The sequence below is a fragment of the Oncorhynchus masou genome, chromosome 6, assembly GCF_036934945.1.
Source record: "Oncorhynchus masou masou isolate Uvic2021 chromosome 6, UVic_Omas_1.1, whole genome shotgun sequence".
Taxonomy (NCBI): Eukaryota; Metazoa; Chordata; class Actinopteri; order Salmoniformes; family Salmonidae; genus Oncorhynchus; species Oncorhynchus masou.
The window spans coordinates 10,599,695-10,624,009 of record NC_088217.1 but is presented as its reverse complement, the minus strand read 5'-3'; the positions used below and the strand labels follow the sequence as shown (position 1 = coordinate 10,624,009).

General features: G+C 42.8%; 1 protein-coding gene across 1 annotated transcript in view; it reads left to right on the top strand.

The window, feature by feature from the left end:
- LOC135541337 (sodium- and chloride-dependent taurine transporter-like) overlaps positions 1 to 23,757 on the top strand; it is a 38,633-nt gene extending 14,876 nt beyond the window's left edge. The window contains exons 3-14 of the mRNA XM_064967507.1: positions 867 to 1,001; positions 2,936 to 3,170; positions 4,350 to 4,482; positions 5,285 to 5,419; positions 5,872 to 5,975; positions 6,137 to 6,261; positions 8,720 to 8,832; positions 11,818 to 11,955; positions 15,086 to 15,188; positions 15,582 to 15,682; positions 18,867 to 19,037; positions 20,446 to 23,757. Of these exons, the coding sequence (XP_064823579.1) occupies positions 867 to 1,001; positions 2,936 to 3,170; positions 4,350 to 4,482; positions 5,285 to 5,419; positions 5,872 to 5,975; positions 6,137 to 6,261; positions 8,720 to 8,832; positions 11,818 to 11,955; positions 15,086 to 15,188; positions 15,582 to 15,682; positions 18,867 to 19,037; positions 20,446 to 20,604 (1,652 nt within the window). The 3' untranslated portion in view covers positions 20,605 to 23,757. The remainder of the gene's footprint in view (positions 1 to 866; positions 1,002 to 2,935; positions 3,171 to 4,349; positions 4,483 to 5,284; positions 5,420 to 5,871; positions 5,976 to 6,136; positions 6,262 to 8,719; positions 8,833 to 11,817; positions 11,956 to 15,085; positions 15,189 to 15,581; positions 15,683 to 18,866; positions 19,038 to 20,445) is intronic.
- The last annotated feature ends 558 nt before the right edge of the window (positions 23,758 to 24,315 follow it).

Genomic DNA, 24,315 nt, shown 5'->3' with positions numbered 1-24,315 from the left:
TCCTCTATCTTGTTAAGTGTGTTCAGCTGTGTTGGCCACACCCACTAATTGGCCACACCTGATCTTAATGAGTGCTTGTTTCCTTTGAAATGGGGTCTGATTGAAAGAGAAAAATTAACAGCTTTGTATGAGTTAAAAAAGCATGCTAGAGCCAGCCAACAGAAGATCATATGTTCGAATCTCACTGATGCTGTGCCACAATAAAAAAATACACGTGTTTCCATGATTTAAAAAATACATGTGTTTGCATGTGTCCTATCTGTGCTTGTAGTTATGAACAGTTAACCTTAGCTAGAAGTGTTATTAAAAGTCTTATTCAAACATTCAGTGAAAGTTTTAAGGTTTTAAGGAACTTATTCAAAAACTTTAATAAAACTTGAATAAAACCTCGCAGGAAAACATTTAGGGAACCATAGTAAAATGTTCTCAGAAAAATGTTCTCAGGCGAAATGTTCACTTCCTTTCTCAGAACATTGAACATTGAAAAAGCGTTCAGTTTTACCGGTTAGGAAAATTATGGCTTCGTTCCCAGAACCAATGGGAAACCAAAAAACATACGTTCCCACAACTTCCAAGGAACCAAATGTGCTATCTGGGCAGTCTCTCTGCATGCAACCATGGTTCCTTTACAGCTGCTATCTAGGTCTAGAACATGAAGGTTTTACAGCTTAAAGCCATTCCAATTGACTAACCATTCCATGGTTGACTTACTTGACTAACAAATGAATGTCCTTCTAACATTACTGACGTAAAATGATTTACCGTAGCTACTCCCTTGATTCACACATACTTCATTGTGTTTTGACCACATTTGTTTTTCTTGAACCTGACACATTTGTTTACATATTCGTCTTCTCCTCCTCCAGGTGCATTTCTCATCCCGTACTTCATCTTCCTCTTTGGCGGAGGTCTCCCTGTGTTTTTCCTGGAGGTGGCCCTCGGACAGTACACCTCCGAGGGTGGGATCACCTGCTGGGAAAAACTTTGCCCCATCTTTACTGGTGAGTACATTTTTATTTATTATTTAAGGTTGCCCTCACAAAATAAGTTTCTACCCTCAAGGTTATTTCCTAGTTAAATAAAGATTTCATTAATAAAACCTTTATTTGTACAGGTCAGCTAATCAAAAACAGAATCTTCTTTGCAACGACGACCTGGCAAAAGTAGCTAGAAGAGAGGGACATTCTTGGTCAAATCAGGTCAATGACCTTCAGCCGAAATCAAATGAACAGTAAATAATTGATGCACAGGTCAATCATCTTATTCATACCAGCCCAGGCCAGGAAAGATACCACACATTTCATTACACTGGCTCTGCCTCGCCCACACCGACTCCATGGTAGTCCAACCAACAACTAGCCTTATTTTGATACTGCCTGGTTGCTAAGCGCCCTATACAGCAGTTGCATCCTGTTCCCTTTGGACTCCCCTCCTCTCCTAACTGCAAATCACTGCCAGCTGATATGCCCTGGCTTCCTTAGACATGACACACTCTGTACTGAGAGTTGAGGGAAACTGAAAGTGCACTTTGCTCATGCCCCTCAAACAATGTGCTTTGTCTTACTACCCAGCTATACTCTGATATTTTCTTAGGGAATGTCCCCCCCCCACACACACACACACACACACACACACACACACACACACACACACACACACACACACACACACACAGAGCCCTTGAGACTCAGCCGTGCCGTGTACATAGTCTGTTGAATTAGAGGTTGCTATGGCACCAGCGCTGGAAAACATCAGAGAGATGCCTATCAATGAGGTCTGACCCAAGAAGGAGAGAGACAAACGGACATCTTATAAACAGAAAAGAAGACAGCACTAGTAAGCTGTGTATGTATCAGTCTAGATGGCACGTTATAGGCCGACAAGCTCTGTCTGTAGACATAGGTCTTAATGGTACCTTATAGGCTGAGTCTTAATGGCACCCTATTCTCTACATAGTGCACTACTCGACCAGAGCCTGTAGGGCAGTGCACTACTTGACCAGGGGAACTGTTTGGGACAGTTGGAGGAGGGAGGGTAAGTAACAGTTGGAGGAGGGAGGGAGGGTGGCAGGGAGAGACAGTTGGAGGAGGGAGGGTAAGTAACAGTTGGACGAGGGAGGGAGGGAGGCAGGGAGAGACAGTTGGAGGAAGGAGGGTAAGTAACAGTTGGACGAGGGAGGGGGGGAGGCAGGGAGAGACAGTTGAAGGGAGGGGAAGTAACAAATGGTGACAATGGGACGAGGGGGGGAGGGAGGGAGGGGGGGGAAGTAACAGAGGGTGACAGTGGGACGAGGGAGGGAGGGAGGCAGGCAGGGAGAGACAGTTGGAGAAGGAATGAGGAAGTAACAGAGGGTGACAATGGGACGAGGGAGGGAGGCAGGGAGAGACAGTTGGAAAAGGAATGAGGAAGTAACAGAGGGTGACAATGGGACGAGGGAGGGGGGAGGGAGGGGGGGGAAGTAACAGAGGGTGACAGTGGGACGAGGGAGGGAGGGTGGAGAGGGAGGGTGGGCGGGTGGGGAGGGAGGGGATGGAGGCAGGGATAAAGGGAGGGAGGGATGGAGGGAGACATAGTGAGGGAGACGATGGAGAGTAGACGGGAGGAGTGGGAAGGGGGAGGTAGAGGAGGGAGGGAGGGAAGGGGGAGGTAGAGGAGGGAGGAGTGGAGGGAAGGGGGAGGTAGAGGAGGGAGGGAGGGAAGGGGGAGGTAGAGGAGGGAGGGAGGGAAGGGGGAGGGAAGGGGGAGGTAGAGGAGGGAAGAGGAGAGGAGATCTTCCAGACAAACGTTAACAACAGCATTCAAAACATACACATGTTCATTGCGAAATATAGCTACATTGGATTCCTTTATACCAAATCTCCCTTTGTAAGTGTTTTTGAACAGTATACTAATGTCTGGCATGCAAGATTAACATTTATGTGACCTTTCCCCCCAGGTATCGGCTACGCTTCGATTGTGATCGTGTCCCTCCTGAACATCTACTACATAGTGATCCTGGCCTGGGGTTTGTACTACCTGTTCCAGTGCTTCCAGCCGGAGCTGCCCTGGGCCAAGTGTAAGAACTCCTGGAACACAGACCGCTGTGTGGAGGACACCGTCCGTAAGAACAAGACCCTGATGCTGGCCGCTAACATCACCAACTTCACCTCGCCCGTCACCGAGTTCTGGGAGTGAGTACAGTAATTTAAAAAAAAAATTATATTTAACTTTTATCTACTGTATACAAGTGACATATCTTAATTTGACCCAGTTTAACCACAGCAGGAACATAATCCTGTAGCAACAAGAAATGTGAATTATTATGTGGATTATAATTAATAGACATATTTTGTAAGGGGGGTCATATATTTTTTGTTAGGGCAAAGCAAGTCTTACATTTTAGAGTGGAAATTACAAACTTTAGAAGCCTTTTTTAAACCTTGAATACACTACCAGTTTTCATTTCCTGCTGAGCAGGACGTTTTTTGCAACAACAGGATTGTCCAATTAAGATTCGGCATCTGTACAGGATAGTCTCACTGAGTTCTGGGAGTTAGTACAGCACTGGAATACAGTATAATAATATATACTCATTATTATGATTATATCAACCAATTTATCAACCAATCCCATACTACAGTTCGGCGCGACTAGCTAAATTCAGTTAAATTCAGATATGCCCCTGGAGTCGATTGACTCACCGTTAAAAAATAATAATTTGGAGTGTTTTTATATCTCCTAGATTAGGGACAGACACTCAACCTTGTTTCTTATGATTTTCTTTTTTCATGTCCTTTTTGCCATTTATGAATGTGTTATTCAATGCATTTCTATGGGCTGTAGTAGTAAAGCCCAAAATCTATATTTTATCATACATTTTTTTGTTATACCAAAAGGTGTCTTAAAATTCAAAATCAAATAGCTAAATGATCCATAGTATGACCACCTTAAAACAATTAGTATGAACCACCACCATCACAACCGGCTGTGATTGGGAGTCCAATAGGGCCTAGGGCCTAGCGTTGTCCGGGTTAGGGGGGGTTGGCTGGGGGGTTTTCTTGGCTCATCGTGCTGTAGCAACTCCTCGTGGTGGGCCGGGCACCTGCAGGCTGAACACTGTCATCAGGTGAATGATGTTTCCTCTCACACTTTGGTGCGACTGGCTTCCGGGTTAAGCGGGCATTTGTTAAGAGGCGCAGTTTGGCGGGTCATGTTTCAAAGAACGCTTGACTCGACCTTCTCCTCCCGAGCCCATTGGGGAGTTGCAGCGATGAGACCAGATAGAAAAAGAGGGTAAAACTCTGGGCCCCAGTTATAGTACAACTTACCCTCTCTTTCTCCAACATGACTTTTTGTCTTCTCTCCAACAGACGTAACGTCCTTAGCATCTCCAGTGGCATCGATGAAATCGGGGAGGTCAAGTGGGACCTTGCTCTGTGTCTGCTGGGGGTCTGGATCATCTGTTTCTTCTGTATCTGGAAAGGAGTCAAATCCACTGGGAAGGTGAGTTTAGCTGGGAAGTACTTTATATTTTCCATATATAAATAGATATAATGTAATGGACATTTTCTGTCAGACCACGTACCATTTGGCGTTTATGCAAACACACCCTGAAGAAGGGACTTAAGCTCAATTGTTGGTCAAATATATCCACAGCAAGGAGAAATAAAAGTGCAACAAATGTTAATTTGTACACCAAACGGTCAACGTTTTATTTACGATGATTGGATGTGGTGGGAATGTCCTTTCTAGAGATTTTAATTCTATGGATTCCACTGCCTGCACGGATTCATACATCTTAACAATACACACCTCAAAGTGCAACGATGCCAAGTTGAACAGGCTACTACTATACGACAGACTATCGACATAAATCAAGAGCAGTGTTCCAGAGTGCAATTAAATCTCTCCGCAACGAGTGTAAACAAGAGCCAGACCAGGCAGAGCAACACCCGCGGGACCAGTCAGGGAGCTAGATCGATCCCAGAAACCTTGTTTAATTGAGCCAATTGATTGGTTTAGCCTGATTTATGTTTCCTTGTCCCTCTAAGCTATAAATCATTCGGTATCTGCAGTCTTCGCTTCCTGGAAAGGGAAGCTTGGTGTCAGCCTTCACAAAGCAAAAGGAAAGAGTATAACAGAGAGGATTGGATTCTGATAAAATATATGGTTACGATTCTGAGAGACAACTGAGAATGTGTCAAATCTGTCTCTTTAGACAAAGAAATGTATGTGGATGAGATCGACACTATCGATGTGTAAGTCTGCTGATAAATCAACGGTTTTGTCCTCTGTTTCCCAACAGGTTGTGTACGTCACTGCTACCTTCCCCTTCGTCATGCTGATCATTCTGTTGATCCGCGGCGTTACTCTGCCAGGAGCATCTGAAGGAATCAAGTTCTACCTGTACCCAGACCTGGAACGTCTCAAAGACCCTGAGGTAGAACCACCTTGCCTTGCCCCACCACTCTCCGCCCTACCCTGTCCTGTCTTGGAACTTTTAAAATCTATTCATTAAGCAACTGTGGCTGGGATTCAAACAAACCACACAGAATCGTGGCCTAAATCTTGAATGTTGAATCCTTTGAGTTTAGTATTTGATCTTATCTTTAGAAAAAAATATTTAAATCGCCATAATGAATAGAGAGGGGAATAAAGGACATCCTTGTATTATGCCCCAAGATAATGTTAATGTGGTGTAGTTGTCTGTAAAGCTAATTTTCATTAGTAGTCCTTGGGTAAACGTGATTCTCCTGGGATAAGGAAAAATGTGTAGACAAAGTCAGTCAAAATATTGCCCAATGTAATAATACCCCAAATAGTCTAAATACTACTCAGTGTTTCCCAAAGCTTGCGTCTAAGCCTTCACGTCTTCTCCCCTTCTACCTCCAGGTTTGGATCGATGCAGGCACTCAGATCTTCTTCTCCTATGCCATCTGTCTGGGAGCTATGACGTCACTGGGGAGCTACAACAAATACAAATACAACTGCTATAGGTGAGCGACCACGCCGGGGGGAGGGGGGAGGGAGGTGATGGTGGTGGTGGGACCTAATCCAATGGTTAAAGAAAAATGGGTAGAGAAAAAAAAGAAAAAAGTGGGGAACCTAGGTTCCTTTTGTGTTCATTAACAACCTCCATGACATATGTGTGATATAGGGACTGTTTGCTGCTGGGAGGCCTCAACAGCGGTACCAGTTTTGTGTCTGGCTTCGCAATATTTTCCGTCCTGGGCTTCATGGCACAAGAGCAAGGGGTGGACATTGCCGATGTGGCAGAGTCAGGTACGAGGTGGTCAAAGTGGCAGTGATGGTGGGCGCTGCTACTTAAAATAAACAAACAATAAACAACAGCAAAAACAACAGTGTTGGCTGGTTCTATCCAACAGAAAAAAATGACAAAATCCGAAAGACACTAGATAAAGTTAAATGTAAAGAATGAAATGGATTTATTTTTTATGAAAGACGGCATCGAAATATGGAAGTTTCGGGCAATCAAACACTGCTTGACAGAAATAAAATAAAAATACCAAGTTACAGTATAAAGAAACAGCTTACGGTGCACCTCTATAACATGGATATCACATATTTGGATCTGGTTGGATTCTTCAAGCAATCGAGTATCAAGGAACATGCTGGTGGAAAGAAAAAAAAAAGTTTTACTGTTAAATTGGATCTTATCCAGAATGCTAGGGAGCGAAGAGTCAAGCCATGCATGAGAGATCCCATCATGACCTTTTCTTCTCACGATCAACCAGTAGATTTAAGAGTCCTGCTCCAGCCTGTTCCAACAGATACTGTATCTACTGTATGAGGGTGAAGCATAATGTCAGTAATCCAGGACATCTTGTGCCAAGTTAAAATAAACAAGTGTGTCTTAAGTCTCACTTATGACACTTAACTCTGGGCTGTTTTAGATGGGTCTAGCATATTTTTCCGTCTTTTACAATGTGATCAGTTCAATGGTTGATGCCCATGGCGGATTCTATTTGTTCTGTAAGTTTCTAATTATAAGCATGTTTTTAACTATTGCACTTGTTATGTCATTCTCCTTCTACTGCTGTGGATACTACAAGGAGGCATCAATGTGGTGATGTTTTTAGGTGATTTTTCTGTAATTGAGAAAAAACACCCCTAATTTCTACTTTTACATAGCAGATATACTATACTGTACATTCTGATATGAAAGATGGGTCTTTTGATGGTCCTGCATCACTGGCTCCCTCTTGCAGTGTGAAGTCAGTCTGCTCTAGCCTTGAACGATATCTCTATCCTTATCCTTTTGAGGAGACTGTGCAGGGTGTTCCTGCTGGAGTACAGAGACACATGTGAATGCATGAGAAATGATGACTGTAGAAAATAAATAATTTAAATACTGAGCTATCTCAGTAACCTATCTCGTTATCTCAGCTGTCTGAGCGATCTCTTTCTCTGAGAAATTGTATTAGTATAGAATAATATAATTTCCCCCATATTTTTGTTAGTAAAATGTAGCCCAGTATTTTAAATGTTTATTTTATACAGTCATTATTACTCATCTTTATCAAGGGTGTCAATAATTTCAGACCCCACTATATATATTACATCATATGATGAAACAAATTTAGTTGATAAGTATGCTGATCTAGATTAATGCTATTTACTGTGAGCAGTTTAATAGAATAAGTAATTCCATGAGTTTTGACGGGAGAGTTTTGGTCCAAAGTACTGTAGATGGTCTGTGATACCATGTTTGTAATTTACACCGTGTGCTGTAAGCAGTGAAATAAGCTGCATAGTGCACCGAGAAAGAGACAACTTGGTCTTTGCCTTAAACTGCTGCAACTTGATTCTGAGGAGAGAGAGGGGTTTTATTTTTGGGGTAGAAGTGCAGAGCAGATCCAGATGTGCGCCCACGCTGAGGATGATATGTATGTGCTGAAGGCGACGGCATTACCTGCTAGACCAGCCTCGAGCACGACAGAGGATTTTATTATTATTATCATTGACGTTTCAAAGCCAGCTCACTAGGCAGTCTGCTAGCTAGTCATGTCGTGTTTGGTTGGATGCCTTGTCGTATATTTCACAGCTAAACCAACTTTATTCTATGTGTTTTGCTGTTTTTCCTGTTTTGTTTTTTAACTTCTGTTGTAACAGGTTATCCCATTGTTTTAACGCCACGTTATCGAGACGTTGTTATAGTTACAATCGAGAAGAGGCGACGTATGTTGCCTCTGATCCTGTCGTTGTTATTATATACTATATATTCTACTATATACTATACTAGTTATGCTATATACTAGCCTATATATTCTACTATATACTATACTAGTTATGTTCTATACCAGCCTATATATTCTACTATATACTATACTAGTTATGTTATATACTAGCCTATATGTTCTACTAGTTTAGTATAGTTATTATATACACATAATGATAGGAGATTAACATTTGGAGCTGTTCTATTGTAAGGCTACGTTGACCTTCTTTGATAGTTCTTGTCATAACATGAATCCCTAGTCTTACCAGGCATTGACAATACATTACACTTACATGGCCTACAGTATATGAGCGTAAGGATAAGACGAGATGAGATAGATCTACAGGATTTTTATTTTATTTCTTATTAACATTAGTTTGGTCTGTGTTATACTTGGACGCACCAAGATGGCATCAGACCAGATCAAACGATAGAACCCTGGTTTCTAATTGTGTTTTCTCCACTTCCCCGTCCCCCCTCTCTCTTCTTGTTCCTCTCTAGGTCCTGGCTTGGCCTTCATTGCCTATCCTAAAGCTGTGTCTATGATGCCGCTGCCAACCTTCTGGGCTATTCTCTTCTTCATCATGCTTCTGCTACTGGGTCTCGACAGTCAGGTTAGTAGTCTACTCCGTATAAATTGAGAATCAAGAATCTGAGTCTGAATCTGAGACAGTCATGTCAGTATATTCAGTATGAATTGAGAATCAAGGATCTGACCCTGAGACAGTCAGTGGTATACTCATTATAAATCAAGGATCTGACTCTGAGACAGTCAGTAGTATACTCATTATAAATCAAGGATCTGACTCTGAGACAGTCAGTAGTATACTCATTATAAATCAAGGATCTGAATCTGAGACAGTCAGTAGTATACTCATTATAAATCAAGGATCTGACTCTGAGACAGTCAGTGGTATACTCATTATAAATCAAGGATCTGACCCTGAGACAGTCAGTAGTATACTCATTATAAATCAAGGATCTGACTCTGAGACAGTCAGTAGTATACTCATTATAAATCAAGGATCTGACCCTGAGACAGTCAGTAGTATACTCATTATAAATCAAGGATCTGACCCTGAGACAGTCAGTAGTATACTCATTATAAATCAAGGATCTGACTCTGAGACAGTCAGTGGTATACTCATTATAAATCAAGGATCTGACTCTGAATTTGATACAGTCACGTCAGTTGCACCTTCAGCGGGGACGTAAGGAAACTGGAAGCATACGGTTTATGGGAAAAGCATAGAGGAAGAGGAGAAGCCCTGAAAAGCGGATGTTTCTGGTTTCTGACGACCTCGTTCAGACGTTTCTTTTACGACAGCTACGTCAGGATAGGTCAGTGGTATCGCCATTATGAATAAAGAATCTGAATCTGAGAAAGTCAGGTCGTTATAACACAGTGGTAAGGAAGTTGATTGATATCCGTCATATATGAGCACTAAGATGAAGACTAATGATACACATTTTATTGGCTTGTTAATGAAAGTTATATGTTTTTATTATGAGACAGTACGTCAGTTTATTGATATGAGTGATAAGATTGCTGAGATGGTGAAAAATATACACTTTGTAGGGTAAGTGTACAGGGAAGTTGTAAGCATGTTAAGAGACAGAGGTGTTTCTGTTCCAATTTTCGATAAACAATGGCATTAGAACTTGGCCACAGTCAGCATATTAATATAGGGAAGTTGTAACTAAGCAAGTTCCTGAATGTCACATGGTCAGCTTTATTAACCTGCATGGGGAAATGCGTGGTCACATGGCCAGGAAAAAACTTGTGGCCCATATATATACATGTGATCAGGAGGGAAAACTCCTGCCCCCATACACATGTGATCAATACAGGCCTAAACAGGACTAAACAGTCAGTCAATAAAATCGGTCAATCCACAGAGGCAAGCCACGACACGGACACATCACCCAGGGTTCTAATGCTGGATGTTAACTGCTTATGAAAAAACAACTACATGTTGACGCAGTCACTCAGCTAATCAATACAGCTAAATGCTAGCATCCATAGACAGTCGTACCATTACTACAGCTAAATGCTAGACAGTCGTACCATTACTACAGCTAAATGCTAGACAGTCGTACCATTACTACAGCTAAATGCTAGCATCCATAGACAGTCGTATCATTACTACAGCTAAATGCTAGCATCCACAGACAGTCGTACCATTACTACAGCTAAATGCTAGACAGTCGTACCATTACTACAGCTAAATGCTAGCATTCACAGACAGTCGTACCATTACTACAGCTCAATGCTAGCATCCATAGACAGTCGTACCATTACTACAGCTCAATGCTAGCATCCATAGACAGTCATATCATTACTACAGCTAAATGCTAGACAGTCGTACCATTACTACAGCTAAATGCTAGACAGTCGTACCATTACTACAGCTAAATGCTAGCATCCATAGACAGTCGTACCATTACTACAGCTGAATGCTAGGATCCATAGACAGTCGTATCATTACTACAGCTCAATGCTAGCATTCACAGACAGTCGTGTCATTACTACAGCTCAATGCTAGCATCCATAGACAGTCGTACCATTACTACAGCTAAATGCTAGCATCCATAGACAGTCGTACCATTACTACAGCTCAATGCTAGCACACATAGACTTTCGTATCATTACGACAGCTCAATGCTAGCATCCACAGACAGTCGTATCATTACTACAGCTAAATGCTAGACAGTCATACCATTACTACAGCTCAATGCTAGCATCCACAGACAGTCGTACCATTACTACAGCTAAATGCTAGCATCCACAGACAGTTGTAACATTACTACAGCTAAATGCTAGAGAGTCGTACCATTACTACAGCTCAATGCTAGACAGTCATACCATTACTACAGCTAAATGCTAGCATCCATAGACAGTCGTACCATTACTACAGCTAAATGCTAGACAGTCATACCATTACTACAGCTCAATGCTAGCATCCACAGACAGTTGTACCATTACTACAGCTAAATGCTAGACAGTCGTACCATTACTACAGCTCAATGCTAGCATCCACAGACAGTCGTACCATTACTACAGCTAAATGCTAGACAGTCGTACCATTACTACAGCTCAATGCTAGCATCCATAGACAGTTGTAACAATACTACAGCTAAATGCTAGCATCCACTGACAGTCATACCATTACTACGACCTAGCTAGATACAGAATCTCCATTTCCAGGCTTTCTCACTCACAAGCAAGTGAGAAAACAAGGGTTGGAAGTAATATGAGACGAGATTGCACATGCAATGGTATAATTTTACTGGCTGGCTGGCTGATATGTTGAATGGCTGGCTGATTGGTTGACTTTCTGGCTGATTGGCTCTCTTTTGATAATAGCCTCTATATATGTCATTTAGCAGACACTTTTATCCCAAGTGAGTCATGTGTGCATCCATTTTGCATATGCGTTACCCCGGCGGGAATCAAACCCATGACCCTTGTCGTTGCAAGAGACATGTTTTACGGACTGAGCCACACAGGACTACGTCTGTACAACAATGTTAGCCCATCTGGCCTACTGTATGCACCACTACTCCCATCTCTTGTCTCTGTGTTTTTCTGTCCCCAGTTTGTGGAAGTGGAAGGACAGATCACCTCCTTGGTGGATCTGTATCCCTCCTTCCTAAGGAAGGGTTACCGTCGGGAACTTTTTATAGCAACAGTGTGCTCCATAAGCTATCTTCTGGGACTTACCATGGTTACTAGGGTAAGTACTATCTTTTGGGACTTACCATGGTTACTAGGTTAAGTACTATCTTCTGGGAGTAAACTTGAACTTTTACACTGATATCATATGGCCGTAATGTTACTTAAATAAGTTCTAGTTGATGTACTTTCCTATGTAAGATACAGTATCACAAGTGTCCAGCCCAGTCCCGAACCTTATCTACACCCTAATGAATATAAAATTATCTTACTAAAACTAAGCGACACCCTAATGAATTTGATGCACAGTGCATTCGGAAAGTACTCAGATACCCTTGACTTTTTCCACATTTTGTAACGTTACAGCCTTATTCTAAAATTGATTAAATAACAAAAATCCTCAGCAATCTACACACAATATCCGCTTAATAACAAAGTGACACATGCTTTTTCACATTTTTACAAATGTCTAAAAAATAAAAAACAGAAATATCTTATTTACATAAGTATTCAGACCCTTTGCCATGAGACTTGAAATTGAGCTCAGGTGCATCCTGTTTACAGTGATCATCCTTGAGATGTTTCTACAACTTGTTTGGAGTTTACCTGTAGTAAATTCAATTGATTGGACATGATTTGGAAAGGCACACACCTGTCTATATAAGGTCCCACAGTTGACAGTACAAAAACCAAGCCATGAGGTCGAAGGAGTTATCCGTAGTGCACCGAGACAGGATTGTGTCGAGGCACAGTTCTGGGGAATGGTACCAAAATATTTCTGCAGCATTGAAGGTCCCCAAGAACACAGTGGCCTCCATCATTCTTAAATGGAAGAAGTTTGGAACCACCAAGACTCTTCCTAGAGCTGGCCGCCCAGCCAAACTGAGCGATCGGGGGAGAAGGACCCCCGATCGGGGGAGAAGGACCTGATGGTTAGTCTGACAAAGCTCTAGAGTTTCTCTGTGGAGATGGGAGAACCTTCCAGAAGGACAAATATCTCCACCACCAATATCTCGCACTCCACCAATCAGGCCTTTATAGTAGAGTGGCCAGACGGAAGTCATTCCTCAGTTTACTGGCACACGACAGCCTGCTTAGAGTTTGACAAAAGGCGCCTAAAGACTCTCAGTCTGATGAAACCAAGATTGGACTCTTTGGCCAGAATGCCAAGCGTCACTTCTAGAGGAAACCTGGTACCATCCCTCCCCAGTCCTTAATGATTACAATCATACCCATAACATGATGCAGCCACCACTATGCTTGAAAATATGAAGAATGGTACTCAGTGATGTGTTGTGTTGGATTTACCCCAAACATAAAGTTAATTTCTTTGCCACATATTTTGCAGTATTACTTTAGTGCCTTATTGCAAACAAGATCAATTAGTTTAGTATGGTGGAGTAACTACAATGTTGTTGATCCATCCTCAGTTTTCTCATGTCACAGCCAATGAACTATAACTGTTTTAAAGTCACCATTGGCCTCATGGTGAAATCCTTGAGCGGTTTCCTTCCTCTCTGGCAACTAAGTTAGGAAGGACGCCTGTATCATTGTATGACTGGGTATATTGATACACCATCCAAAGTGTAATTAATAACTTAAACATGCTCAAAGGAATATTCAAAGTCTGCTTTTTTATTTTTTCCATTCTACCAACAGGTATCGTGCTTTGCGATGCGTTGGAAAACCTCCCTGGTCTTTGTGGTTGAGTCTGTGTTTGAAATTCACTGCTCGACTGAGGGACCTAACAGATAATTATATGTGTTGGGTACAGACATGAGGTAGTCATTAAAAATCATGTTAAACACAATAATTTGCACACAGAGTGAGCCCATGTAACTTATTATGTGACTTGTTAAGCACATTTTTTACTCCTGAACTTCTTTAGGCTTGCCATAAGAAAGTGGTTGAATACTTATTGACTCAAGACATTTCATCTGTCCATTTGTAATGAATTAGTACACATTTTGAAGAATATAATTCCACTTTGACATTATGGGGTATTGTGTGTAGACCAGTGACAAAACATATATACATGTAATCCATTTTAAATTCACGTTGTAATACAACAGAATGTGGAAAAACAGTCAAGGGGTGTGAATACTTTCTGAAGGCAATGTAGACAATGTAGTTTCACCTTATGGCAGTGGTTCCCACTGCCCTTGAATAGAAAATGGTCTCGTGAAGCTTTTAAACCTCAAATTCCCCCAGAAACAAGAGTCCCAAGCATACAGTTCTCCTTTCTATTTTCCTATCTTATCTCATGCCAGTACCTCACAATAGCACCACTTCAAATACTCTGGTGTGGCCTGAGCTTCCCAGTAGCCTACTGTATGGTCTATTTAGAGAAATATTTGGCTCACACATACACCTCGCTCTCTTTTATCTCCACTCTGAGAAACCCTACTGAACTGTCAGTCACTTTCTGGGAAGCTCATCTCAATCCAGGGCATCATGAGCTGTAAAAAGGTATTGCTAGCTAGCTATACTTGGAGATACTGTGCTGTGTCCTTGCCTCTCAGCCTCATAATATAGAAAGGAGCATGGGATGACCCTCAGAAAGACCAAACCCACCACAGTCCCTACTCCCTAATCCCACCCCACTAAGCCCCCTAGACAGCCAGGGAGTCAGGGACTTACTGCTTTATGTAATTTCGACCACAGTAGCCTGTTCTTTTTCCATGACATCACAATCTCATGTTGCCTGACTGAGTGCTCTGTTCAGAGTTGGAACTCGGGACGGCTCAAGGTTCCGTTGGGCTATTGTGTCGGAACATGTCTGCATCACAAATGGTACCCTATTCCTTATTATGTAAAGTGCACTACTTTTGACCAGGGCCCATAGAGCTATGGTAAAAAGTACTGCACTATGTAGGGAACAGGGTGCTATTTGGGATGCAAATGGTTATTCTCCCACCACTACACTCTTAGAAAAATGAGGTGCTATGTAGAACCTAAAATGGTTCTTCAGCTGTCCACATAGGAGAAACCTTTTGAAGAACCTGTTTTGGTTCCAGCGAGAACCCTTGTTGTGTTCAACGTGGAACCCTTTACACAGAAGGGTTCTCCTATGGGAACAGCCGAAGAACCCTTTTGGAACCCTTTTTTGTTGTTGTTGTAAATCTATGCATTAAATCCTACATTCACACATGAGCCAAGCACTAAATCCTGCCTGTCTCTCTCTCCCACAGGGTGGCATGTATGTGTTTCAGCTCTTTGACTACTATGCAGCCAGCGGCGTGTGCCTTTTGTGGGTTGCATTCTTTGAATGTATTGCTGTAGCCTGGGTTTATGGTACGTCTACTCTGTAATATAATGCTCTGTCTGTGTATGTCTGTATAGGAGCTGTGGTCCTTGCATGTTCTCGGGCTCCGTCAGTGAAATATATTCACAACCTCTCCAAGCTGTATAGAGATGTCACAGTTCTGTCTCAATTTATTGTTGCATTAAATCGCCGGACACCGTCAAAATGACATCTAGACCTAGACAGGCTGTGTCCCACTATAAAGAGTAACACGAGATAGAATACTGTCTCCATCCGAAATGGTACCCTATAGTGGACGTATTTTTGACTACAGCCCTACTATAGGCCCTGGTCTAAAAGTAGTGCACTATAAAAGGAATATAAGGCCCCTATTTACATCAGTCTGACAAAATGCTCTATTTCTTTTTCTCTCCTCCTATCAGGCGTTGATAATTTCTATGATGCGATTGAAGACATGATTGGCTACAGACCAAATGCCTGGATGAAATGGAGCTGGTCTTTTATCACACCTCTTCTTTGTGTGGTGAGTCTTATGTTCATTCACATTAACTTTGTCTCAAATGGTACCCTTGCTATATTTGTATTCTATATAATGTAACCTACGGGCCCTAGTCAAGAAGGGCACTACATATGGAATAGGGTGCCATTTGGGTTGCAAGCTCCTACAGAAAAGGAGCCTGCATCTAGACCCCCCCCCCACACCCAAACATTATACTACTACAACAGCAGTGTGTGTGTATGTGGGTTTGCGTTTGCATGTCCGTCCGTCCGTCCATCCGCTGGATTTGCTGAGAAAATCCACATTTGACTCAGTAAGTTCAACAATGCTGAACCCAAGATGGAATGGCCATCTGCCTGCTAAAAGAGAGGAGACAGACAGACAGACAGACAGACAAGCAGTGGATTCCTTCCCATCGGAGCTAGGGGTAGGGTTCTAGATTTGGGAGGTGGGGTCGTAGATTTGGGAGGTGGGGTCGTAGATTTGGGAGGTGGGGTCGTAGATTTGCGAGGTAGGGTCCTAGATTTGTAGGGTGGGGGTCCTAGATTTGTAGGGCGGGGTCCTAGATTTGGGAGGTAGGGTCCTAGATTGGTGGGGTAGGGTCCTAGATTTGGGAGGTAGGGTCCTAGATTTGTTTGGTGGGTGGTCCTAGATTTGTTTGGTGAGTGGTCCTAGATTTTGAGGTGGGGGGGTCCTAGATTTTGAGGGGGGGGGGGTTCCTATGATATTTGCTTAACAAAAGTGGCCAGGCTCTGTAAGATCATATACCCTCCTGTTTGGCCCTGCTGGTTAAAGGGTAACCAGTGGTCCTGCCTCCCTGCTGATTAAAGGGTAACCGGTGGTCCTGCCTCCCTGCTGGTTAAAGGTTAACCGTTGGCCCAGTGCTCCTGGAGGTTAATGGTTAACCATTGGCCCGGCATCCCTGGAGGTTAAAGGTTAACCGTTGGCCCTCTGTCCATGGAGGTTAAAGGTTAACCGTTGGCCCTGCCTCCCTGGTAGTTAAAGGGTAACAGTTGGCCCTTCCTCCCTGGTAGTTAAAGGGTAACCGTTGGCCCTCTGTCCATGGAGGTTAAAGGTTAACCGTTGGCCCTCTGTCCATGGAGGTTAAAGGTTAACCGTTGGCCCTCTGTCCATGGAGGTTAAAGGTTAACCGTTGGCCCTCTGTCCATGGAGGTTAAAGGGTAACAGTTGGCCCTTCCTCCCTGGTAGTTAAAGGGTAACCGTTGACCCTCTGTCCATGGAGGTTAAAGGGTAACTGTTGGCCCTCTGTCCATGGAGGTTAAAGGGTAACCGTTGGCCCTGCCTCCCTGGTAGTTAAAGGGTAACAGTTGGCCCTTCCTCCCTGGTAGTTAAAGGGTAACCGTTGACCCTCTGTCCATGGAGGTCAAAGGGTAACCGTTGGCCCTCTGTTTATGGGGGTTAAAGGTTAACCGTTGGCCCTCTGTCCATGGAGGTTAAAGGTTAACCGTTGGCCCTCTGTCCAAGGAGGTTAAATGGTAACAGTTGGCCCTTCCTCCCTGGTAGTTAAAGGGTAACCGTTGACCCTCTGTCCATGGAGGTTAAAGGGTAACTGTTGGCCCTCTGTCCATGGAGGTTAAAGGGTAACCGTTGGCCCTGCCTCCCTGGTAGTTAAAGGGTAACAGTTGGCCCTTCCTCCCTGGTAGTTAAAGGGTAACCGTTGACCCTCTGTCCATGGAGGTCAAAGGGTAACCGTTGGCCCTCTGTTTATGGGGGTTAAAGGTTAACCGTTGGCCCTGCCTCCCTGGTAGTTAAAGGGTAACAGTTGGCCCTCTGTCCATGGAGGTTAAAGGTTAACCGTTGGCCCTCTGTCCATGAAGGTTAAATGTTAACCGTTGGCCCTCTGTCCATGGAGGTTAAAGGGTAACCGTTGGCCCTCCCTCCCTGGTAGTTAAAGGGTAACAGTTGGCCCTTCCTCCCTGGTAGTTAAAGGGTAACTGTTGACCCTCTGTCCATGGAGGTCAAAGGGTAACCTTTGGCCCTCTGTTTATGGGGGTTAGAGGTTAACCGTTGGCCCTGCCTCCCTGGTAGTTAAAGGGTAACCGTTGGCCCTCTGTCCATGGAGGTTAAAGGGTAACCGTTGGCCCTCTGTCCATGGAGGTTAAAGGTTAACCGTTGGCCCTGCCTCCCTGGTAGTTAATGGGTAACCGTTGGCCCTCTGTCCATGGAGGTTAAAGGTTAACCGTTGGCCCTCTGTCCATGGAGGTTAAATGTTAACCGTTGGCCCTCTGTCCATGGAGGTTAAAGGTTAACCGTTGGCCCTCCCTCCCTGGTAGTTAAAGGGTAACCGTTGGCCCTCTGTCCATGGAGGTTAAAGGTTAACCGTTGGCCCTGCATCCCTGGTAGTGAAAGGGTAACCGTTGGCCCTGCCTCCCTGGTAGTTAAAGGGTAACCGTTGGCCCTCTGTCCATGGAGGTTAAAGGGTAACCGTTGGCCCTCTGTCCATGGAGGTTAAAGGGTAACCGTTGGCCCTCTGTCCATGGAGGTTAAAGGTTAACTGTTGGCCCTCTGTCCATGGAGGTTAAAGGTTAACCGTTAGCCCTCTGTCCATGGAGGTTAAAGGGTAACCGTTGGCCCGGAGTCCCATGCTGTGTGTGCTTGCTGGATTAAAACTGTTGAGGCATTTGGGAAATGTGGTGCTTGGCTCCGTCCGGAGGCTAATCCCATTTAATCTCATTGAATCTCCTGTGTCTTAACAGCCAGGAAACATAGTGCTATTTGTTCTCTTGAGACGGACTAAAGAGAGATTAAGGAGAACTCAAGGAGAATGAAAGGGACTAAGGAGAATTTGAGGAGACTATGTGTTAGTGGATGTCAATTACTACCAGCTCTGATATTATCATAATTTTAGATGCCGTAATTGTATGTGGCTGTAACTTTATCAATTACATCAATAATTGTTTTCATTTTAATTTTTTTCCAAAATGCTCATGAAACAATAGGTGTTTGTCTGAATGAATTGAAAGACTCGGTTTGCATAATTTATTTTTATTTTTTCCAGCATCAAATATTGTATTCAACAAGAAAGTTTTCAAGTAGATCCCTTGTTTTGAAACTGATAGTTAGCTAGTGCAAGCTGGCACTGCAAATGTACCAGAACGCCAAACCGTTTCCTCATTGTCAGATATTAGAGAATTTGAGTTAGCATTAATATATTTACCCTCCGTTGGTGTTTTCTCTCTGCCTCCAGGGTTGCTTTGTCTTCTCCTTGGTCAAATACAAACCTTTGACTTACAACAAGGTCTACGAGTACCCCGACTGGTCCATCGGTGTGGGCTGGACTCTGGCCCTGGCTTCTATGATCTGTATTCCTATGGTGGTGGTCATCAAGATCATCCAGTCCGATGGACCACTCATAGAGGTTAGTACACAACTCCTACAACCCTAGCCCCCAGGCCCCTCGGTTCTAGACACTACACCCTAAGCCCTATCCCCTACCCCTAGGTTCTAGACCCTACACCCTAAGCCCTAGCCCCTACCCCTAGGTTCTAGACCCTACACCCTAAGCCCCTACCCTAGGTTCTAGACCCCACACCCTAAGCCCTAGCCCTTACCCCTAGGTTCTAGACCCTACACCCTAAGCCCTAGCTCCTACCCCTAGGTTCTATACCCTACACCCTAAGCCCTAGCTCCTACCCCTAGGTTCTAGACCCTACACCCTAAGCCCTAGCTCCTACCCCTAGGTTCTAGACCCTACACCCTAAGCCCTAGCTCCTACCCCTAGGTTCTATACCCTACACCCTAAGCCCTAGCTCCTACCCCTAGGTTCTATACCCTACACCCTAAGCCCTAGCTCCTACCCCTAGGTTCTAGACCCTACACCCTAAGCCCTAGCTCCTACCCCTAGGTTCTAGACCCTACACCCTAAGCCCTAGCTCCTACCCCTAGGTTCTATACCCTACACCTTAAGCCCTAGCTCCTACCCCTAGGTTTTAGACCCTACACCCTAAGCCCTAGCTCCTACCCCTAGGTTCTATACCCTACACCCTAAGCCCTAGCTCCTACCCCTAGGTTCTATACCCTACACCCTAAGCCCTAGCTCCTACCCCTAGGTTCTATACCCTACACCTTAAGCCCTAGCTCCTACCCCTAGGTTCTAGACCCTACACCCTAAGCCCTAGCTCCTACCCCTAGGTTCTATACCCTACACCCTAAGCCCTAGCTCCTACCCCTAGGTTCTATACCCTACACCCTAAGCCCTAGCTCCTACCCCTAGGTTCTATACCCTACACCCTAAGCCCTAGCTCCTACCCCTAGGTTCTAGACCCTACACCCTAAGCCCTAGCTCCTACCCCTAGGTTATATACCCTACACCCTATGCCCTAGCTCCTACCCCTAGGTTCTATACCCTACACCCTAAGCCCTAGCTCCTACCCCTAGGTTCTAGACCCTACACCTTAAGCCCTAGCTCCTACCCCTAGGTTATATACCCTACACCCTACGCCCTAGCTCCTACCCCTAGGTTCTATACCCTACACCCTAAGCCCTAGCTCCTACCCCTAGGTTCTAGACCCTACACCCTAAGCCCTAGCTCCTACCCCTAGGTACTTCATGTAGTTCAGAAGCTTCATCTTGACCTCTTGACTGATATAGTGGACCTCCCAACAAAGTTGTGATTAAGCCAGTAGAAGTCGGTGAGTCTTGAGGTCATTTTTCAAGTTGATCCATCTGTAACAGGTACACTTGCCGCCATATAATCATACTTGTACAGTATATTGGTATTTAGTGGAGTTAAACAGAGCTCTTTTGTTGTTGTTGTCTCCACCCAGAGGATCAAGGCTGTGGCAGCTCCGCTGGGAGGTGCTAGCTCCCGTCCAGTCGACCACCGTCCCAAGGGCATGTCCGCCGAGCTGGCCTACCCCCTGGACCCTAACGGGAACAACGGCCTGATCAAGCCCACCCACACTATTGTAGAAACTATGATGTGAGCGCTCTCTGTGAGAGGAACGAATTTTAAAAAAGGAAAAAAAGAAAAAAAAATGACCCGCTTTCTATGTTATTATACTATATTATCACTAAACTAGTTATAGGACCAGGTTTACATTGCTATGTATCTGCACTAGGAGTCTTCTTTTTGTTTTTGTTTTCTACAGAGGAAGTTACATTATTGGTTTCCTGTCTATGTTTTTAATATTTTTTATTAAACTATTGTTATTAATATTACTGTTATTACGATTAATGTAGTTAGAAGGAAATGTAGATTCCCATGCCACTTGGAGCAAGCAGAATCAGTACATGGTCCATTTTTACTTCTTCTTTCCTGTAGAACTATAAGCGGTCGTCTCTATTTTAGGAATCTTTTTTTTTTTTTTTTAAGAGAAGAAAAGACAATAGAAAAAGGGCCGTATAAAACCGTAAGAACTAAATGTGTGTCATGTTTTGAGCAGTAACATTTGACTATGTCATGTTTGTATCTAGATCAACCTAGCCCCTCTCTCTTCTCAGCTTAACTAATGTCTATAGTACGATAATATCGTGGAGCTGGTGCCCCCTTGTATACAGTGAGATTAGTCGAGTGTTGTTTGTCGTCGATGTTTGTTGTAAAATTACAACTGAACCTGAACGTACCTCCACTACTAGACAGCGTTCATGGTCCAGAGCATCTCATCTACAGTTGCTAAAAAGTTAGGGTTTTAAAATCCTGCCCCGGTCTGCAATACTGGTTTTTGACACAACTATTTGCTAAAAGGTACTTGAGCACCTTGCAGCAATTGTTCTGTCTGTATAAATAACACTGCAGTACAACCTAGCTTTTTAGTGCCGGCAACTGTACCTGGCTCTGACTGTGGAGGTACAAACCTGTCCTCCTTGTACAGTGTCAAGTGTACATACATACAGTCAGCCCAACTCCATTTTAAAGTAGACTATACTATGCTGGTGAAGGACACTACTGCTACATGCCATCCATTCCAGTGCAAACAGTAGCTACATCATACGTCTTTCAAGTCTGTGATTAATTATTTGCACTAAGTAACGAAGTGAGTTTTTTTTCTTTATTCTTAGTGTTTTAGTCTGTTGTTGTATCGCTGGCTATAGATAGAGGACATGACATAGTGGCAAGTTAATAGCAAGCACAACATCACACTATATAATGCATATAGCATCTCTTTAGTCTGTCTCTCTAATGGATTGACAGGAGCCGAAAGGACCTGCCATAATAACTTTATGCATTCATGTAAACTCCCCATACAGTAAATATTGATCATCAATCGCAAATATTGATTAAGGAACCATTCAAAATGCAAGCAGACTGCTTCTCAATCACATCAATCAGATCTTTCTATTGAATTATTATTATTATATTATTAACATTATTAGTACAGCTTTTCAAAGAGGCAGAAACAATTTCTATTGAATTTCTGCAGGCTAGGTCATTGTACATTCTGATGTAATGATAACACATATGGTAATTGACTAATATACTAACTTATACTATCCACTTCCTCCAGCCTTTTCACACTCCCTATCTATCGGTTGTCATATCTTAGTTTAGTTTTAAATATTATATTAGTACAGCTTTTCAAAGAGGCGGTAACAATTCAAACAAAAGCCTGTTGGAATTTGAAGCGTTTACAATTCACAATGCAAAAGATATTCTTCTTAGAATGGAATGTTGAAATGTGAAACCACATGTAGTGAAACTGAACCTTCGATTAATTTTATTGATTCTATTCCATAAAAATTTGAAAAATCGTATTTTTTTCCCCCCTGGGGGTATAAATTCAGAACGTTTAGTTTATTGTACTTTGATTGTTTTTCAATCACGTTTTTGCCTTTTTGTATTCAAAATGTAAAATGACCACCCCGTCTCCAGCTACTAATAATTCCTGAGGATGAATCGTCATTTAACAATTTACTGTTAATCAACAAAACTGCAATTTGTAATGTGCAATACTTCGTAGAGAAAGATAAGTATTTTTTCACTCTGTTTTTCAAATAGGTGGTACTTTTAACTTTGTAGAGAGAAATAAAAAAAATAAAAAACTTGCTTAAACAAGGCAAGAGACAAAATTACGACAATTTCAGGGGCCAATGAAAACCTACCACAAAATCTTATGCCATAATATCAACAAAGAAACAACGTTCAATGCAGTAGTATCGCTTTCTGTCATAACACACAGAATTTGATTCATCTTTATCAAAATTTTTACATGTTTTAAAGTATCTGGAGTTGCAATGAAAAGTTATCCTGCCATTTTATAATGACTATCCCAAATCTGATTTGGTAGTCGGAATTGGCCTGTGAGGTAAAGGTGACATTCTGAAATGATGCTGCCGCCAAACATAAGCCTCTCTATCTACAGTAGTGCTGTTTGTTTGTACAGAAGATGTATTATGTCGCACAGAAACGAACCGCTAGTTGTTAGCTAGCTAGGTACCTGTAACAAACCGCTAGTTGTTAGCTAGCTAGATACCTGTAACAAACCGCTAGTTGTTAGCTAGCTAGGTACCTGTAACAAACCGCTAGTTGTTAGCTAGCTAGGTACCTGTAAAAAAAAATATGCTAGTAGTTAGCGAGCTAGGTACCTTACAGGTGTTGTATCAAAGAAGCTTACTGAAAAACCAAATGAGAATACATTATTACAGTGAAGATATTGACACCCAGTCCCGTCGCTGGAGATTGGAGAAGTCTCCTTGTGTCCTAAATGGCACCCTATTCCTTGCATAGTGAACTAATTTTGACATAGGTCCCTGGTCAAAAGTAGTGCACTATATAGGGAATAGGGTGCCATTTGGATCGCATTCTGCATTTGCATTGAGATTAGCTGTCTATAATCAGACAGGCTACTGATCCCTACAGATAGAAAACATAATGTTAAAGTTATTTAGCTCTCCTGCCTCATACATTACATGTCATTACATACCAGCCCATCCTTTTTAAGAATGTACAAGGGGAAATGTTTTTAATCCATGAAGAAGAAACATTTTTCAAATACAATTTGAAAGATTTTATTTTTTATTTCTATGGCGCTAAATAACCTGTAAAACAAAAATGTGTGTTTAAAACAGGGTTTTACTGAGAAAAAACATTAAACCTTTTTATTTCTTAATAAAATAAAAAAAAACATTTTTGGAAAAAAGCTTTTTGCTTTTTGTAGTGTCCTTTAGTGAGTCTATAGGCCACAGAATAAAGCAGGGATCTTGCACATTCACGACCCCAATAATAATAATTGATTGGATTTACAGAGCGCTTTACATAGTAAGGGGGAAGCTCACCTCATCCACCACCAATGTGTAGCCATGGCAGCCATTTTGAAAAATAAATCCCACCACACAACAGCTCTCATGGTGGAGAGGCGAGGAAGAACCATTGCTGGGAGTATGGACCCAGTGCTCCCTCCCAAACCCTCCTAAAGTAGCTACATCATAGGCTTATCCAGGGCAGTTTAGCCTCTTGTCCCCTATGACCCCACAACAATGTCGGTTCCAAGGCAGACTATTTCAATTCTGCACATAGGCTACTGTATGACTTAAGAAATATAGTTAGTAGTACACATTCAGCATTGTGATGTAGTGTCACAAGAGGGTTGATGCATATTTAAAAGGGCCTTTTGAATCAAGGTAAATCCCATTGAAATATACCTCTATCATCAAATGGACTGTAACCATGAAAATTAAGGATGCCTGCAGATTTGTTA